General features: G+C 34.8%; 1 protein-coding gene across 1 annotated transcript in view; it reads left to right on the top strand.

The window, feature by feature from the left end:
• RIMS1 (regulating synaptic membrane exocytosis 1) overlaps positions 1-18,200 on the top strand; it is a 475,475-nt gene that overhangs the window by 362,892 nt on the left and 94,383 nt on the right. Inside the window, 1 exon segment of the mRNA XM_032650909.1 lies at positions 13,586-13,698. Within this exon segment, the coding sequence (XP_032506800.1) occupies positions 13,586-13,698 (113 nt within the window).

Below are 18,200 nucleotides of genomic sequence, written 5' to 3'. Positions count from 1 at the left end.
TAAAGTCACTAAAAAGTAGCCTTAAAATTTAGGTAACTCAAATGGTATGTGATAATTGAGAGCAAAGACTTTCAGGAAATTCCTCTGGGTGTGTTCCAATGTTGTATTACAATGTAGCCCTTAGGTAGAGTGAGACTGAAAGCAACATAATTGGTTGCATAAAAATGTATGGTTTTCTGAAACCAACCAAGTGACTTTTGTGTGTGTGTGCAACCTAGTTGCCTTTTTTAAGAGGATGTATTTAAAGATCATTCATAAACTGTAAACTAACACTTGATGTGCCAGTTATGTTTTATGTGTTCTGTTATTAATTCTGCTACCTAGAACTAATGGCACTCCCCTTCAAAATATCTAGATAGGCCATTATTTCTCAGTAAATGGTACACCAACAAGGAGGCAGAGAAAGGCTTAAGAAATGTCTGAGAAATACAGTCTGCAAAGAACAATTTCACTTTGAGATATTTTAACATAATTACAGTAATTTGAGGAGGAAGAAAGGATTACTTAAATTAAAATATATTTTTTTCCAGGTGGAAAATGTGCCAGAATATTTTCCACAGTGAAGACAAAATGCCTACTATCTAGCAAAAAATTGGAATTTATTTTTTTATTATATGCTTTTTCAAATTATCTGAAATGCTATCATTTTTGAAATGCAAATGTTAGTTATGAATGTTAAATATGCTTTTAAATACATTTACAATAAAAAGTCACAATGGATTAAGGTTAAAATGTCTTAGTAAAGTGAGTGCTGTAATACTTTGCAATTCTTCAAAGGCAAGAAAAAAATAATACAAAATATACTTTTCAAATGCCAAGTATACAATATTAATTCCCCAATGTTTCTGTTTTTATTTAAAATCTTTAAATTGTTGCATTCATTCTTTCTTTGATTGATTTTAGTACTATATTTGAGATTTCCTCATGGTTTCTCACTGCAGTTTACCATGTCACATTATATGTTATGTATTTTTGTTATCCATGCCGTTGTGTTGATTCACATTTCCATGTCTAACTATAAATTTGCTGATTTCTTTCTTTTGTTTCCATCATTATGTGCATTTAATTCATTGAAGAACAAGAAAAATATAACTCATCCACAAAAGGTAAATATTAATGTAACTTTTTTAACAATTTAATATTGTTTCTTTTCTCTCATAGTATATGAGTTATATAACTGTATTTATTGAAATAATGAGCCAAACTATTTAACAGATAGCTTTCTCCATGCAGTGATTTGGAAGGGCATTTGGTATTAACCGTTTTGTATTGTGAGCAGTTCACATCAAAGAGGAGAAGATTAAAATTAAGAGTATTTTTGCTTCAAAATGTATTTATCCACACTGACAACTAGAAAACGATTCTCTTTGGAAAAGAATAGCATATTTATGATATGTTTTTGTTTATTTGCATTCCCCTGCTCTCATAGATAAAGGGTTTAAGTCTTACCTTCTGTGGTGCAAAGGAATAGAAAATCCTTGGGTTTTCCTTCTAAATAGCAGCGACCTTAGGGCATATTTGGCCCGCTGCAGTCATGCATCTGGGAAGTAGCTGCCGGGATGCTACTCCTCTTGGCCTCAGGAGGGTTAGAACACCCATCAGTTCTTTCTTCCTGAGGGACACAGGAGGGAAACCGTTCAGCCTGCTGTGTCGGCACCCTGCTGACCTGCCTTGTGGTCCTTTGGATCACATTTGATGTTTGGTCTTTGGACTTGAGTCCCACGTAGATGCAGACCTCCTCCGACTGTCTTGGGCCACCCTATTTGGTGTTACTGTTGGCTTGATAATTAAATATTTGAATAGGAGTTTTCAGCTTAATGAAATAATATTAACAATATTAAAAAGTTATATAATGCTACATAATTTAATAAAAGTATTTACTCAATATTTATAGATTCGAGATTGAATTAATTTGTTGCCCATAGTAACCCTCAGAGTTAGTCCTGAGAGGGCCATCATCCTTATTTTATGAAAGGTAAAACTCAGATTGAGAGACATTAAGAGACTTACCCATTCATACTGGTGACGTGACCTAGACTGTAAGCCCAGGGCTCTTACTTTGGACCTCCTTCCTCTATACTTTAGTGCATCCTATTTTAATAGGCACAAATCCCAAACATATATCCCTAACTCCGAGTAGATTGAGGTATGTGTTACATCTCTCAGTGTCATAGGTTGAAAATGGGAGATAATATTCAATTACTTATATCAGTTTGAATTTATAAACATATATTTATATTCTGGCACATAATACATATTCTGGCGCATAACACATATTCTGGCAAAGTGTCTGACATGCTAGGCAATAAATAGATATTAATAAAAATAAAACGTTATTCAGTGAGGTCCAGATGCTTTGGTCCCTAGGTTTTACACAGATTTCTGGCTATCTTGCATTTTTTAATTCAGGTATCAGAAACACAGATTTAGGTTAAGTAGTACAAAAATGGCCAATACATTGGTACTTATATTCAGAAGAATTTATTTAGATTTGCAATATAAATTTTAGTTTGCTAAAAGCATTAAATTTTATGTTGCAGATGGGTCATGACCTCATTCATTTAGCCAAAAGGAAGAAAAATGTAATAATTCTTCACCTGGAGAGCTCTTCCTTCTATATTATTACTAGCCAAAAGCTATAATTTGCTAATCAAAACAAAACAAAATTCATGGGTTGTAGAACCTCAGGTGTATGAAGCGTGCCCCTTTACAGCCTCACTACACAGCGCATCAGGTTGTTGCGTTTTAACAAGGTCGCTGTGTCCTGGCTGAGATGTGTCATCACTGTACCAAGTCTGCCTTGGACACAGGGTGTGGATAAGCTTCAACGGGATGCACCCCAGGGCTGAAAACCACCAAAGAGGCGCATCCCCAAATGCCGCCGGGAAGACAGAGAGCAGCCCAGGATGCTGTACCTTCCCCCTTGGGATTTAAGGGAGCACAGCTTAGCATGAAAAGCTTGGGAAGCCAGGAAAAGACAGAAGCAAATTCAAGAGATTTCTTTAGAGTCAAATTGTAGACTCACCTGCCCCATAGGAAAGAAAACGTTTTGTTTTGCATAGAAACCCTGCTGCTGTGAGCTGATCTTTTCTGGGGTCGCTCATATTGGAGAATTGAGTTATCTTGAGTGTTCCCTGGGTGATGGGGCCTGGCCCAGCCATGCTGAGCTAAAGGCACAGGCCACCGACCCCTAGGGAGAGTTGGTTTTTGATGAATTGAAGACGAACTTGTAAGATGTTCCCAGTTCGTTGAGGCTTACGAGGTTTCACAAGATGCAAGATTTTCAGTGTTAAAACCAGGACAACTCTGGGCGAACTGGGAAGGTTGGTGCCCCTCACTGTAGGGAACCACTATATAATTGTACAGCATGTTTTGCAAAGCACTTCCAGCGAGGTATAAAATACCATGAACATTTTTAATGGTAGATAGAATTTATAGGGCACTTCCTCTATGTCAGTGACTTGACTGAGCGTGTCATGTATTCATCTCATATTTGTACAACAACCTGAGACATAACTATTCATATCCTCATTTGCCAACTGAGGAAAGCTGAAGCTTAGAGACATGCGAAACCTGGCCCTGTGTCAGTCTTCATTTGGGAAGTGGTAGGGCAGGGAACTGGGCTCGACCCTCACTCCAGAGACCTCGTTCTGAACCACTCTGATAGGCAGCCTCTCCCACATTCGGCATTGACCGAGCACCCACTGTGCATCAATACCCGTAATTACAGTAATAACCTGGGCACAGCCTTAAGGAAGGTGTGATGACTCCTTTTATAGAAAGAGGGCACAGGGGTTACGAGGTTGCCCACAGTAGCAAAGCTGCTATAGGACAGAGCTGGACAGTGACCCCACGGCCCGTGTTCTGTCCACTGCCTCATGTCACTGTCACATCTTCCACTCACAGCACCGGGAGGCCTCTTAGGGGCCCTGCCTCCCCCGGTGACCTGATTTGGGGCTGCGCGTCTGAATCTTCCAATCCCTGGCGTGCTCTTCAGGTGAAGCTTGCGCCTTGAGAACAGGAAGCCGGTGTATTTGGACAAAGAGAGCACAAATTTGGGGCTGAAAAGTTAACTGAGGAAATAGAAATGTTCCTAGCAGGTTATTTACCTTTTACCTCCCCCTTTTATGTTGGAAACTAATAGACCCTATCTTTTTAGGATTCACAGACTGTTTTATAGGCATATTTGAAATCATTCATTCTAAAAGTAAGCCAATTTTTCCCTCTCTGCTACATTTCTTGGACAGTTTTAAAGAGCCCATGAATGTAGTTTGGGGGCATCGAAATAATGATATAAGAAGATCAAAACAGAACCAGAAATTAAATGACTTCAAGGTGAGAAAAAATGTTATTATCATAATAAATTTCTAATTTATATGCCTTTAAGATAGTATTTCTTAAGTGCATTAACTTTTTGCCTTTTGGAGGCAATTTGGAATCATAACAAAACACATTATACTGCCTTTTCTACAAATATGGATTCCCTTTATCACAAAAAATGTGTAATTTACACACACAGAGAATGAAAGGCAGAGTTCAAGTGACTAAACGGTTTAAACAGGAATAAAGAGCAAATAGCATCTGTTGCGTTTTGTTTTCCTGTTTTCACTAATAAAATATATAATAATTATTGCAAACAGGCCATTTAAGAGTTATCTCTAGTCAACTGAGTTTTTAAGCTTCTGTTAAACAAATGCTCAAATAAATTACCTATATCTTCTTTTTGAAATGTTGCCAAGAGCAGTTTGAATGTTAAGTCATGCAAAATGTAATTTTTATGGAACTATTAGCATGAACCTTAATTAGGTGTAATTCATATTAAAAAGTAAACATCATTTTAATAATTTTCTGTTACATTATTTATTGTTTAAGTAGTTGCACCCTTAGTAGTATACCATGGTTATGAAACACATTATAGGAAAATATTATGTAACTTGACTTTTGCCAAAATAAGTAAACTAATTTGTATGTATATTCTTTACAGGCAGCATTTTTTTAACTGTGATTAAGTAGAAAAGGATTCCAACTTTATTCACCTTTTTCTTAGATGCATACTGAGTAGGTGCATATGACCCAGGTGATTCATTTGTTGTTATTGTGTATTAAGATTTCAAGTTCCTTAACCTTCTAGGGCTTTGCTTTTCCTGAACACTTACTATGAATATTCATGAATGTTTATTCATAAATGTTTAGAGCTCCATTAGTAAAAGTGTCTAATTGATCCATTTCTCTTTTTGTCACAAACCCATAACTATGGTTGTCATTCTAGCCTTCCCTTTAAACTTTAGGGACGTAGTAAAGCAACCCATGTAAAACAGTTCCAAATTCTTGGTTTTGACCCTTTTTTTCCATTCCACTGATTCAAATGTGAATATTTATAATAGTAGTAAAGACTTTTAAAACTTCAAAGTATTTAACACTTAAATCAACCAATGGTCAAATTGTCAGATATGCCCCCTTGAGGGAGAACATCGTTGCCCCTTCCTCCCTGGGTCGTGCAGGAGAGGATGCTGAGAAAAGGCTGATATCTAGCCATGAACAGACTCTTTGATTTTTCTCCTCTAAAGCTGTACATTTCCCCTAAATATCGTACATTTTTTTTTGCAAGCTTTAAAATTTGTAAACACTTTTTACAGAAAAGAAGGGAAGAGACATTGAATTTAGAAGTTATGCCACATTGAGCCTTTCAAGATAGATTCTGTTGCCATCAGCATAATTGGAATAATGAAAAATGATGGATAAACGTATTAGAGATACAGGGGATAAACAACACGACCCCTTGGGGAGCGAGTCTGTTATTCCCCGAGAAACCTTAATTCCATGGACTACTCTGCATGCTGAGTGTGTTCTAAGCAGTGCCTCGTAAGGAGGACGGTGCTCTCTTTCAAGACGGAAATACATTTAAAAACTGTTTACTACATCTGTAACTCTATTTCTGCTTTGTAGATAAGTTCATTTGTACCCTTTTTTTAGATTCCACATATAAGCGTTATCATGTGACATTTGACTTTCTCTGTCTGACTACTCAGTATGACAATCTCTAGGTCCATCCATGTTGCTGCATGTGGCATTATTTCAGGGAGGGATCAATTAGGAGAGTGGGATTGACATATACAAACTACTATACGTAACATAACTAACAAAGACCTACTACTGTATAGCACAGGGAACTCTACTCAATACTCTGTAATGGCCTATATAGGAAAATAATCTTAAAAAAAAAAGTGGATATACATATATGTATAACTGATTCACTTTGCTGTACACTTGAAACTAACACAACATTGTAAATACTCCAATAAAAATTCTAAAAAATGAATCAAAACAAAAATTAAAGCAAGAGGTACGAGACTGAAAAAAATCATGTGCCTAAAACCAGAGAGATGTTACAATGTAGATTTAAACGGAAAAATTTTTAAGCCAATTTTTAATGCCTCTGTTCTGTTTAGAAACACCACGAGCAAAAGTTTTGTTTTAAAAAAAGACATTTTGTTCAAAGACATGACATAGGAAAATAATAAACAGAACAAAACATAAAACTCTTTAAAAATAAAAATTTTAAAAAATAAAAAGCTGTTTAACTCTGTGTAACACAAAAGGGCAAGGTAAAATGACAGATTTTCATCTGACTTCCTTATCTGTCCAGTATCTGATTAATATTTTCAGTGTTACGCTGGGACTTGGCAACTTTGACACTGAAAGTGAGATCTGGGTCTGGAAATCCTGAGCTTTGTTTCAGGTAGTGGAGTGAAAATCAGCTAAAGCAAGAGACAGCCTTGGGGTTTGGGCTGCAGCGAGATTTGAGTGATGATACAGACAAATTACCTATTTCCTCTATGTCAATATTCCATTTCAATTATCTGTACTAAAACACAGGCTGTTTTCTTTAAAAATCCTTAAAGGCAATGTGGTTTTTCACTAAATGTGTTACTTACTTGTTGTGTTTTATGTTTCTCATACTGGATAGATGTTATATTTTATTTTATTGTTTATGTAACTGTAGCATAATCCTTAACATTCAAGGGAATCATGCAGGGGTACAAGGGAAACAGTTTTGCACATTTCTACCCTTGCAAATTGAAATGCATTTTATTCTAGGAAAATGACCCATTTCTGGCATTTCTGTATAGTCAAAATATTTTAAACATTTAATCTTTATTTATACATACTGTATATGTCAGGGGAAAGGAGGTGGTGTGTAAGTGTATTCTATCAAAGTTGCTTATTATACTCATATGACTCCAAAGATAAGGATGAACATGAAAGGACTACATTATCTTTTAACTGGAAAAAAAAAAAGATAGAAAATAACAAAATATAACCAGTAAATTTTTCCCCTTAACTTCCATGGTTTTGGTAAATTGGCAAATAAAAAAAAGTAAAAATGGTGGAAATCAGTTAATTGACTACAAGAGAGTAAGTCATTGTAGTTTTCCATTTTTTGAAAATGTGAAAAAAATATCAATACCCTATTGAAATAATACAGAGTCATAGACTGCAACAGCGGGAAGTTACTCTAAGTTACTTTCTCTTCCCTTTACAAATGAAAACTCCGTAATGGACAGATTTCAGGACGGATCAAGGCCACGGTGATGGATGCTGATGCCGCTAAGGTTGTCATCTCTGCCGAACTTTCCCAGTCCTGAGTTCCGACCATTTTACTCCATTGCTTCCAGATGTATGGAAAATGTTCACACATCTTAACAATTTGTATTCCTCTAAAGTCTAGAAAGCTGTGTGTAGAGACTAGCATTGCAGTCTTGAATTTTCAAATATAAAACCATCTTTCTTTCTCTTCAGGCTGTGTATAGCTTATAATGATTACAGATTCAGTCATCTAAATTTTTTCATCTTTTATTACTTTATAATTTTCACGTTTCCTATTATATTGTTTATTGTATTTGAGTGCCCACTAGTACTGATTTTTGACAATAAAATGCTTCGGAGAAGGGGTTTTATCTGTGCTGTCAGTAACTGAGACATTGCAAGTGCTTCCTCCATCTGTTTAATTCTACCTGACAGCTTTCAGTTGTGTAGTCATTTATCATCGCTCTTTCTGAGACACGCACTGGACCAAGGTCGGGGCTTGACTGTCCAAACTCGCATTGTATCAGTAACAGCAAGGAAGCAGAGGCGTTAAGTTTTCTATCATAAAGTGTGACAGCACTTTGTAGTTAACTAGACGAGCTTAGTTATCCTGTGCAAATGTTACCATGTTTCACCTTTGACACATGAACTAGCTAACCTTGTTAGAAAATAAAATACTCATAATCTTTTTACTTTAATATATTTAATAATATAGAAATTTTCATTATTCCTATTCTCTTTTACACTATTTCACCTGGAACACTTGAAAATACAGGCTTAACAGTATATTACATGGATTATCTTTTTTGCCTATAAACACAAGCATTTGAAATTTCAAATTCATGTTAATTTCTAGATGCATAGGGAGAAATGTGAAACATTTAAGGGCTTTGAAGAGCAGAGCATATATATTCATATATATATTTATATATTGTAAATAATTGTATTTATATAATTATAAATCTGTGAATAATATTTAAACCACATTTATGAAAATTTAATGTTTAACATAATTATCAAATTACACAGAATCATAATATTCACAATATTTTAAAGCAAGTCATGAATGTCTGCTAAGTCAAAGGAGTTTCCCAGAAAATCACATTTCTCTTTGGAAAAGGTAGTACTACAGAAAATTTACAGTGGTGGGTTAAGGAAGATTTATTCATGATTCTTAAGCTTTCTTTTTTTTTTTTAAAGTCACAGGCCTCTTTAATGATCTTATGAAAGGGATAGATCTAGAAAAATGCATACAGACACAAACACAATATTTGCAAATGACTTCAGCTACTTCAGTTTCACCAAAGATCATCTATGATACTAGAATTCATAGCAAAACATGGGGCATGAAAAGAGAAGTAATTATTTTAATGTCTTTATTTTTAATAATACCTAAGACTTTCCATTAGAAAACTCTAATAAATTACTTTTTAAATTGTATTTACTTTTCTCACCTTGCATGCTGCAATCAGTTATTCTCGTTGAGTTTAGAAGACAAGAAATTATTTCATAAGTATTGTTTTAGCTTAACCTCTAAAAAAAGTTCTAGTTTTATACTTTCTTACTTGTAATGTTGAGCTGATATTTGATATATGTACATTCATTGGATAAAAATACCAGAGTTTAAAAATAACAGTGGATATAGAGTAAAGTTGATCTAAAGAAAACAGATTAAGTTCAATACATATCTTTTAGGTAAATTAATATTTGCTTTTTAAAAAGCACAATTTATTCAACGTCAGACACATCAGTCAGCTTGTAGAAAGCACAGTGAAAAATTCCAGCTCTTAAAAAAAAGCTTCTGTATAAAATTACAATGTTAATTACACCCTAGGGGCTAGGAGAAATGAATTATGTTACTATCACTCTATGGGCAATTATAACTGAAATAGCTGTACTATATGTAAGCTATATTTTCATTAAAAGACTAAGTGAAATTACATGATAATTATATTTGTCATAGAAAATGAGAGGGGTTATTTCACTCTCTAGTATGTAGCAGTGTTTGAAATTAAAAAAAAAAAAAACAAAACCCAGAAGTCCCCGAATTTAAAATCTTTTTAAAAAGGAATAGTGACTGGCACTTTAATGGTTTTGTTGATTTCCAATGCTAGCGGTATTCAGAATGCTCCTAAAATGTGAGTTTAATGCTAGGATTTGTGGAAGAATTAGAAAATATTTTATTTCATGTTTTAATTTTGCTATTGGTATTAAAATTGTTAATATAGAAATTTTAGGGCTTCCCTGGTGGCGCAGTGGTTGAGAGTCCGCCTGCCGATGCAGGGGACACGGGTTCGTGCCCCGGTCCAGGTAGATCCCACATGCCGCGGAGCGGCTGGGCCCGTGAGCCACGGCCGCTGAGCCTGCGCATCCGTAGCCTGTGCTCCGCAACGGGAGAGGCCACAACAGTAAGAGGCCCGCGTACCGCAAAAAAAAAAAAAAAAAAAAAAAAAGCATGAATATAGAAATTTAAATGATCAGTAATCATTCTTTTCAAATTAAGATATTTGAGCTCTCTGGGCTGTGGTTAATTTTACTTTTAGTGAGATACTTAACAGATAATCATATTCCAAGGATTCAATTAATTTCTAATCATTACTAAATATCTATTATTCTCTCTGTAAATCATGTACATTAATAATCATGTCTTCTGGTTCAAACTTGTGACAAACATTCTATTTTAACTCATAAATTTTTCTTACTATTTAGATTGACACACCCATAATCCAGTAACGATGTCAGTTTATTCCACAATATACAGTTGAAAAAGAAAATGCAAAATAAGAAAAATCTGTAGAAAAGTTAAAGAACTGCCAAATTAACACTGAAGCTTCTTCATTGATGTTTATGAAAAACAGTTTTACTGAAACATGATCACTTGTATAAACAATTATTTTAGAATACACACAAATGTACACATAATCAGGAAATAATGAGAAATGTTTTTTTTTAAATGTTGATTATATGTAATTATCTGGCTTTTGATATGAGTAGGTCAATGATAAGCTGTTTGCATTTTGCTTCTGATCTTGGAATCCGAGAGCAAGCAGTGAGGACATAACAAACTACATTTTTGCTGGCAAGTCAAGGGGTCTAGTCATGACTTTGAAAAAAAACTAATTTGGAGATTTCCTTTCTTTGACAGATTAGAAGATGTCAAATTTCACTTGTTTAGGAACAAAGATAGTACATTAATCGTTTTTGGAAGGTCAAAGCGAAGTCATTTAAAACCATTTTAGGGATTCGGTTTGTTGTTGGTATTTTTTAAAGTCTTTAAAAAACCTGCTACTGCTGCCATTTTCCTTTGGTATTGGCCTTGGTCCTGTCTGTTCTGCCTCTGCTTCCATACCCAGTGAGTTTACTCTGAAAGCAGAATGACAGCTGTCACCACCACCAGCAGGTCTTCTTGAGAGCGATACAACACAGAGAGCAGCCTTGTCCAAGAGTAAAAAAAAAAAAGACCACATTTAATAAAGGGGAAAAAAGAAATGAAACGAGTAAGAAAGAAAGGAAATCGCATTTACCTTTGTAAACTTTACAAAAGCCTGCAGAATTGCTAGTCTGGACGCAGTTGGTTTTAGAAAAGAATAAAAACAAAGTATAACGGAAAGTATCTAGCTTTTGACAAAACAATCTGCCTGGAGAGTCTTCCAGGTTCATTAGATGGAAAGCCATCCTTAATTCTTGGAGGTGAAAATCGTGGTCTTCTCTAAGGGGCAGCTGGAACCCACAGGTACTTTGCTAATCACACATCGCCTTGAAAAGAATCCGAATTCTCTTGCTTAATTTTGTCATGGCTTCTTGGCCACCAGCTGCTGTGTCCCTCAGGCTCACCCTAGGAATTCAGTGTCCCCATATCTTTCCTTAATAAGCTTTTTTCCCAAGCCCAGGGGGGAAAAAATAGGATTCATTTCAGTTAGGCTACCACTGTGTTCTTATGATTTAGTTTCGAGTTTTGCAAAGTAAAGATTTAAAATCAACCATATCATAAGCTAAGTAATTCTATTTAATGCAATGAGGTGTTGTCCTGGCAAGATTAAATCACCAGAACTGCTTCAAGCTGCTTCAGGCAGTATACCTCTTGGGAAATAATCTTTTCAGTGCCAAGTAACTGACCCCCTAAGAATTACATGATGCTAAACGTAAAGGTCACAAAGCTATGGGCTAATCAACGTCAAAAATTTCTTTAAATTAATATCATTGCTGAGAAGATTAAGCTAACACCATTTAAATCTGCTTTTATCACAAATAGAGATTACTTGGAATTGCTTTAAGCTTTAATCGTAGAGTACAGATGATTACAATTCATTTGACTTCCTCAAAGCTCGAAGCAGGTGACCCAGGAGGTACCACATCACAGGCAGATGGCAGAAAGAAGACACATGTACGTTTTCTCATTGGGCATACAGCCTTTTATAGATACAACTCACATTTTTCAATAACTTGTCTCAATTCCTAATTCTCTTGAGTAGCATTTTGCTTTATATTACTTATTAGGACTCCTTATATATTGTCAAGTAATTAATACATTTCTGAACTGCTTTTCTGAAGATCTCTATTGAGCCATCCTTTAGTCATAATAGTCATCACTTACGGTCTCAAGTCAACATTTTCAAAACAAGTGTGCGTGATTGCTTCATCCACATACCAGTGACATTAGGGATTGATAATCGTCTAATTTACTGAATTTAAACAAAGCTAAACATCTAACAGCTTGGTGTGAAAATTACAAGTAAAACATTTACCCACACATTTCACAGCATGTATTTATCTCCTGGGCTATGAGCCTGTATTTGAACACACAGTAAAAGCTACATATTTATTGAATTTTTATAACAAGTGTCAGTGCCTTTTATCAGGGATCACAGGCCATGTTTAATCACTGCAATGGAAAAAATGTGTCAACAAGTGTCTTTATAAACTCCTTGTAAGACAGGAAGTCAGCACTCACCTCAGTTAGACATATCAAAATGTCCATTATCCTTTAAATCACAGGGCCTCTTAGCAGAAGCCCCAGTACATGAATTACAAAACAGTATGGGTTGTGGTCAGATACAGGTGTATATACACAACTTAAAAATAAATTGTAGCACCTGTTGCAGAGATTGGCAAGAGATAAGTTGTGAAACATAAACGTAGGTCTCACAACGCAGGTATACGTACACGACTGTATTCTTCACTCTTCATTTGTAAGAATGTAAAAATTAAAGGCAGGGTTTTAAAGCCAAGCTGCTTGTGATGGATTCTGACTTAAAATAGCTCATACTTTATTGAAGGCTGTAATTCTTCCCATCTAAACAATCATTCCTGTTACTTAGGAGATGATAAAGGCATAACTGGAATACACATGTTTATTTACAAATTTAAATTAAAGAGCTAAAGTTCTATATCACATGTTCAAAAAGTATGAATTTCATTTATGTTTTCTTCAGAAATAGCAAATGAATCTTTTAGCAAGTCCATTTTTAAGAATGGCAAATATTCATGAAAAGTGGCTGGTAGAAATGAAGGATTTAATAAGAATGCCTCAGAAAAGCAGGCTCTCTTCCATTACAAGAGTTTTTAAGTGACTCCTGCAGCTGAGGGTGTCACATGGTGTGCGTGCATGTAAATAAACACGTGTATCTCTGTGTGATGTGTTCTATCTATATGTACAAGCAACAACCAGTTCATTCAACAGGAAGCATATTTTCACAATTAAATTCGGTTTCACTTAATGACTCATGAATGGAACTGAGATTATTTCATATCCGATAAAGACATAGGATCCTTAGCTTTTGTTACTAACCGTTGTGTCCCCCATTCTGTGTGATTTGAGTCACGTTCCTCTTTAGAGCGACAGTTGCTAAAGTTGTATCTTCTGCCTTTTTTTTGTTAATCGTGTGATTTCGAAATTTTATTTGGTTGAAGTCGTATCAAAAGCATTGCAATCTTAAACCATTCGGTTCCTCAGAGGTGCTTCGGTGTTTTAATAGACTCCCGTTGTGTGTTTTTGCAGCAAGCTTAGTAGTGGAGGAGCGAACGAGACAGATGAAAATGAAAGTGCATCGATTTAAGCAGACAACAGGGTCTGGTTCTAGTCGAGAACTTGATCGCGAACAATACTCCAAGGTAAAACCAGTAACCAACCAATAGTTCCCCTGGTAAAAAAGTACATTATGGGTAGCAGGTAGGACCAGTGAGCACCAGGTTACATGAGAGAGGTTATCCTTCAGGTGATGCTTTTGCATCATAACCTCTCTCCTCTTGATATTTTCACAAGATATAAGTTTAGTAACATATTGTCTGTTAACCTGGATTAAATGTTTTATCTAAAAAGAAAATGAAAATACGTGATATGAAAGTCACTTGATGATCGATTGTCGTGGTCAAATTCACATAAATAAGCAAGATATGGGAAGCCATTTTATTGCTTGAATATCACTTAATATTGTATTTTAAATATTAAGGTATAGATTTATACTCTTAAATACTATTTGAGGTTGATATTCCTATGGAGATTTCTTAGTGAATGACAGAAATTATGTGATGTGAGATTTCTTATTGATCTGTCTTTAGTGAGAAAAATAACTGATTTCAAAGTCTTAGAAACTGAAATCCACACAATTTCAAGTGAATAAAAATTTAATATATATTTCAGTATTATTTTGTACGGATGCAATAAGGAGTTTATAAACTGCTAACTAGCATCTGATAATTTTGATTAAAATATGCATAGAATTTTATACTTCATGAAGCAATTTTAAATTTATTATCTGCTTTATTTAAAAACCTTTTTTTTAGAATACTACAAAAGTGGCAGCAGCCACTACAGGAAAACCCGTGTTTTAATCTGATGTCAAGAATACTTTTGGAAGTAATGACCTTTTCGAAATTCAAAATTAAATAAAACGTTGTTAGCTTGTTATATGAACCTAGAAAAACCTACTCATTTTTAAATATTGGAGGTTGTTCATTTTATAGCCAGATATTCAGGGACTAACACAAAAATATGGAGGTGGTGACAAAATCTGATTTGTCACCAGCCCACCATAGAGCCATATGTGCTGGATGCCATCTTATCACTTTATATCTTAGTTTAGTTGCAGAAGGGTTACAACTGGACAACGTCCAAGGTCGCTGTGATTCAGCGGGGCTCAACTCCCAAGGAGTCTGAAACAGTATTTTAAAAAGTAAAATCAGTAAAGAAAAAAAAAAATCAGTAAGCAAAATATCTTGATGTTGCAGAGTTGCTGATTCCAGCTCCACAGTTTTTCCTCGTTTGTTCTTTATGATATTATTACTTCATCTGCTATTTGTCTGTCTTTATGGATATCATCATCATTTTTGCTTGCTTTTACCACAAATGCAGTAAGAATTAGGAAGCAGCATAAGTTAGGTTTTCTTCCTCCACTGTTGCATGTTCTTATTTAGAAACGACCTTTAAAGCTGGAAATGTTTTCTTAATTTCTTAGCATTATGTCACAGGACGAGGTCAAATAGAAGAGCAGGGATAGGCAGAGCCAGTGCAGGAAACAAGAAAGAGATAAATAAAGAATCAGCGTAAAAAGACTGAAAGCCTTTTCTGAACTAGGCCTCGCATCATTAATCCATTGATCAAAAACAATATAAAAAATAAACTATAAAATGAAGTCCCCTAGAAGTCTAAATCACCAGTAACACATATTCATAATGAAATCAAAAGTAGGTTTATCGGGCTCCCCTGGTGGAGCAGTGGTTGAGAGTCCGCCTGCCGATGCAGGGGACACGGGTTCGTGCCCTGGTCCGGGAAGATCCCACGTGCCGTGGAGCAGCTGGGCCCGTGAGCCATGACCGCTGAGCCTGCGCGTCCGGAGCCTGTGCTCTGGAACGGGAGAGGCCACGACAGTGAGAGGCCCGCGTACCGCAAAAAAAAAAAAAAAGTAGGTTTATCTTGGTTGGGAAATTCCAAATTCTCTGATGGGTAGAAATTTAGAACTTGAAAATACCTCAAAATGATCTTCAATTCCACCTCTCTTATTTACCAGATTCATGAAAACTGAGGCCCCCTCAGAAGAAAGGAGGTGCTTTCCCAACATTAACAAAGCCTTTCTAGGGAGTGGTGAGCCCACCAACTCCTGATCTGGAACTTAGATGCCCTTCGTTCCTCTTCTGACATCACTGAAATGTACACATGACTCCAGTTTGATTCAGAGATTCTTCTATGGCTTTTGTTTTGTATGCAGTTAAATTCGTATTCTATCATTCCTTCCTTATTTGCACAGACATTCTTTTCCTTTTCCTCTCTCATTGCATTTAAATATTAAAAAACCCCATTACTTTCAAATACATTACTATTGCTCTTACTGCATACATTGATACTACTATATTACATAAATAAAATTATTATAAATTATGTTGATAAGTGTGAGATCAAAAACATAAGGCTATAGGACAGGAAAAATATATAAGGTAACATAAATAATTAGCTTATTTTTAATTTTATATGTTAAGTAAAAGGTAAGTACTCTCTGCCATTCTAAGATTCCTAATGAACGCTTACAATAAAATTTTTAAATAGTTTCCAGTAGCAATTCCAGTTAAACCTCTCGCATTTTTTTCTTTCTTAAATTTATCCTTTTACCTCAACCTTTTTACAATTTACAAAGATCTATTTTTATTGATATAGTTGAGAACCAGTATTTTCATAAATTTAATGTACATTAAATTTTGAACTTTATTCCTTTATTGACTTATTTTTAGTGTTTTAATCCATTTGGCATTTTGGATGAAGCAGTGCACCTTAGCTGAAATTCTGCCAAATTAGAAATTGGTTAACAGCTTTCAAAATATTTATAACCAAACACCAACAGAACTAGATTTTCTTCAGGGCAAAGAATTACCAGACACATGTAGTATAATTCCTAAGATGTTTCAAACCTGGCATCTCCTTTAAAGTATTAAATGAACCTAATTCCATCCTGAGTAAGGAATTAGCACTAACTTAGCTTTAGAGAAAACACAAAACTTTGTGTCTCTGAAATGTGACACCGTACTAATTGTTCACTGATGTTAGACAGAGTCGCATGCCTTGGTGATGGAGTAAAATTCATAACTGGAGAGTGAATTTGCATGTAGGCCTCACATTTTAAAGAGTACTTGTGTTTCTGTAACCCAAGAACAGCAAGAAGGATTGACGTGATGGTTTTTGTAGGCAGCTGCCAAGAGTTTTTTATTACTTATGAAAATAGCAGCCCTGTTATGAGAACTTCCCCTCACATCAAGGGCAAATTTCCCTGCTATGTGATCAGTGTATACTTCTCCTGAGGAGGCTACGTTTCTCAAAATATAATTAATGTATTTCTATTAAAATATTTAATTGTTAAATAGGAAATTTAAAGAATCATGCTTGATGAAGAGTCAAAGTGATTATTTAAACTTTTAACAGATTTTGAAAATAAGTAGATGTAGTAGTATAAAGTGAGTATAAAAGCCTTTCCATTCCTTCAGATAACCAATGTGAAGAAAACTGTGACATGGTGTCAGAATGGTGGATTATTCTTTACTCCAATATAAAAGATTTTTAATATGACAAACAATCTTTTAAAATCCCTTGTTTTATCTCGTGGCTGGAATAGCAAAAGTCTATAGACAAAAAGGAGAAGAAGACATGATTTATAGAAACGGAGGATTTGCTTAGTTGGAGAAATAATTCCATGCACACTCACATGCTCTTATGTTGTAGTCTACACTGCTTATTATTGGCATTTGTCAAATAAGGGGAGAATTTGTGCTGGGGTCACGCCATGCCAGAAAACCTCTTACAGATGGGCAAATTTTTATTGTATTAGAAACCAATTCATTCATATTCTCTCATGGACAAGCTATCATTTCAATGTTTGGAGACATTATAATAATCACATAACATATTTACTTAGCAAAATAGTTTCAGAGACAAGTAATATAGGAAATATGTTTGTGCCCCAGTAACAGAATTAAATTCAGATTCTACTATGTGAGCACATTTTTTTACATCTATTCTGTAAATAAAAAACAGTTTTTATTGAAATGAATCCTGTCAGCACCACGCTACCAGATAGGAAAGAGTTTAGTGCTAAAACATTATCATGTCACTTTATCATAAATCATACTAATTTTAAATCATACATGAAGTTATATAAATAGCTCAGTTCTGAACATAATAGCATATATGCATGTCCTTTTGGATTATAATGAAGCACATGGCTTTCAAAAACAGATCATGCAATTATGAAAAAATTCTTTAGAAAGATAATTTTATAGATACTCTATGAATTTGAAATTGTTTTCATGCTTGATGTGAAATTCTTTGCCCAAAACATACACGAGAGATGAAACATTAAAACTAACATTTAAATACCTTAGGCCTGAGCTACTAACACTTGAAGGATTATTAAATAAACATGATCCTTTCTCTAGAAGTTTTTAAAAAGTATTATTGTCTTATAGTTCTTTTTGTATATACAGATCTACAATTTAGCATCATTTTATTTAGTACTCTTTAGCAAGACAATTGTTTATACAAATTTTTAGAAATAGGGTGTTCGGATTATTTTAGATATATTAAAACTCATTTGATATGGAACTGAGAGGATGGGTGAGTTTTTCTACAAGTT

Source organism: Phocoena sinus, chromosome 12 (genome assembly GCF_008692025.1).
Source record: "Phocoena sinus isolate mPhoSin1 chromosome 12, mPhoSin1.pri, whole genome shotgun sequence".
Taxonomy (NCBI): Eukaryota; Metazoa; Chordata; class Mammalia; order Artiodactyla; family Phocoenidae; genus Phocoena; species Phocoena sinus.
The sequence above is the reverse complement of the archived record's forward strand: the minus strand, read 5'-3'. Positions and strand labels throughout refer to the sequence as shown.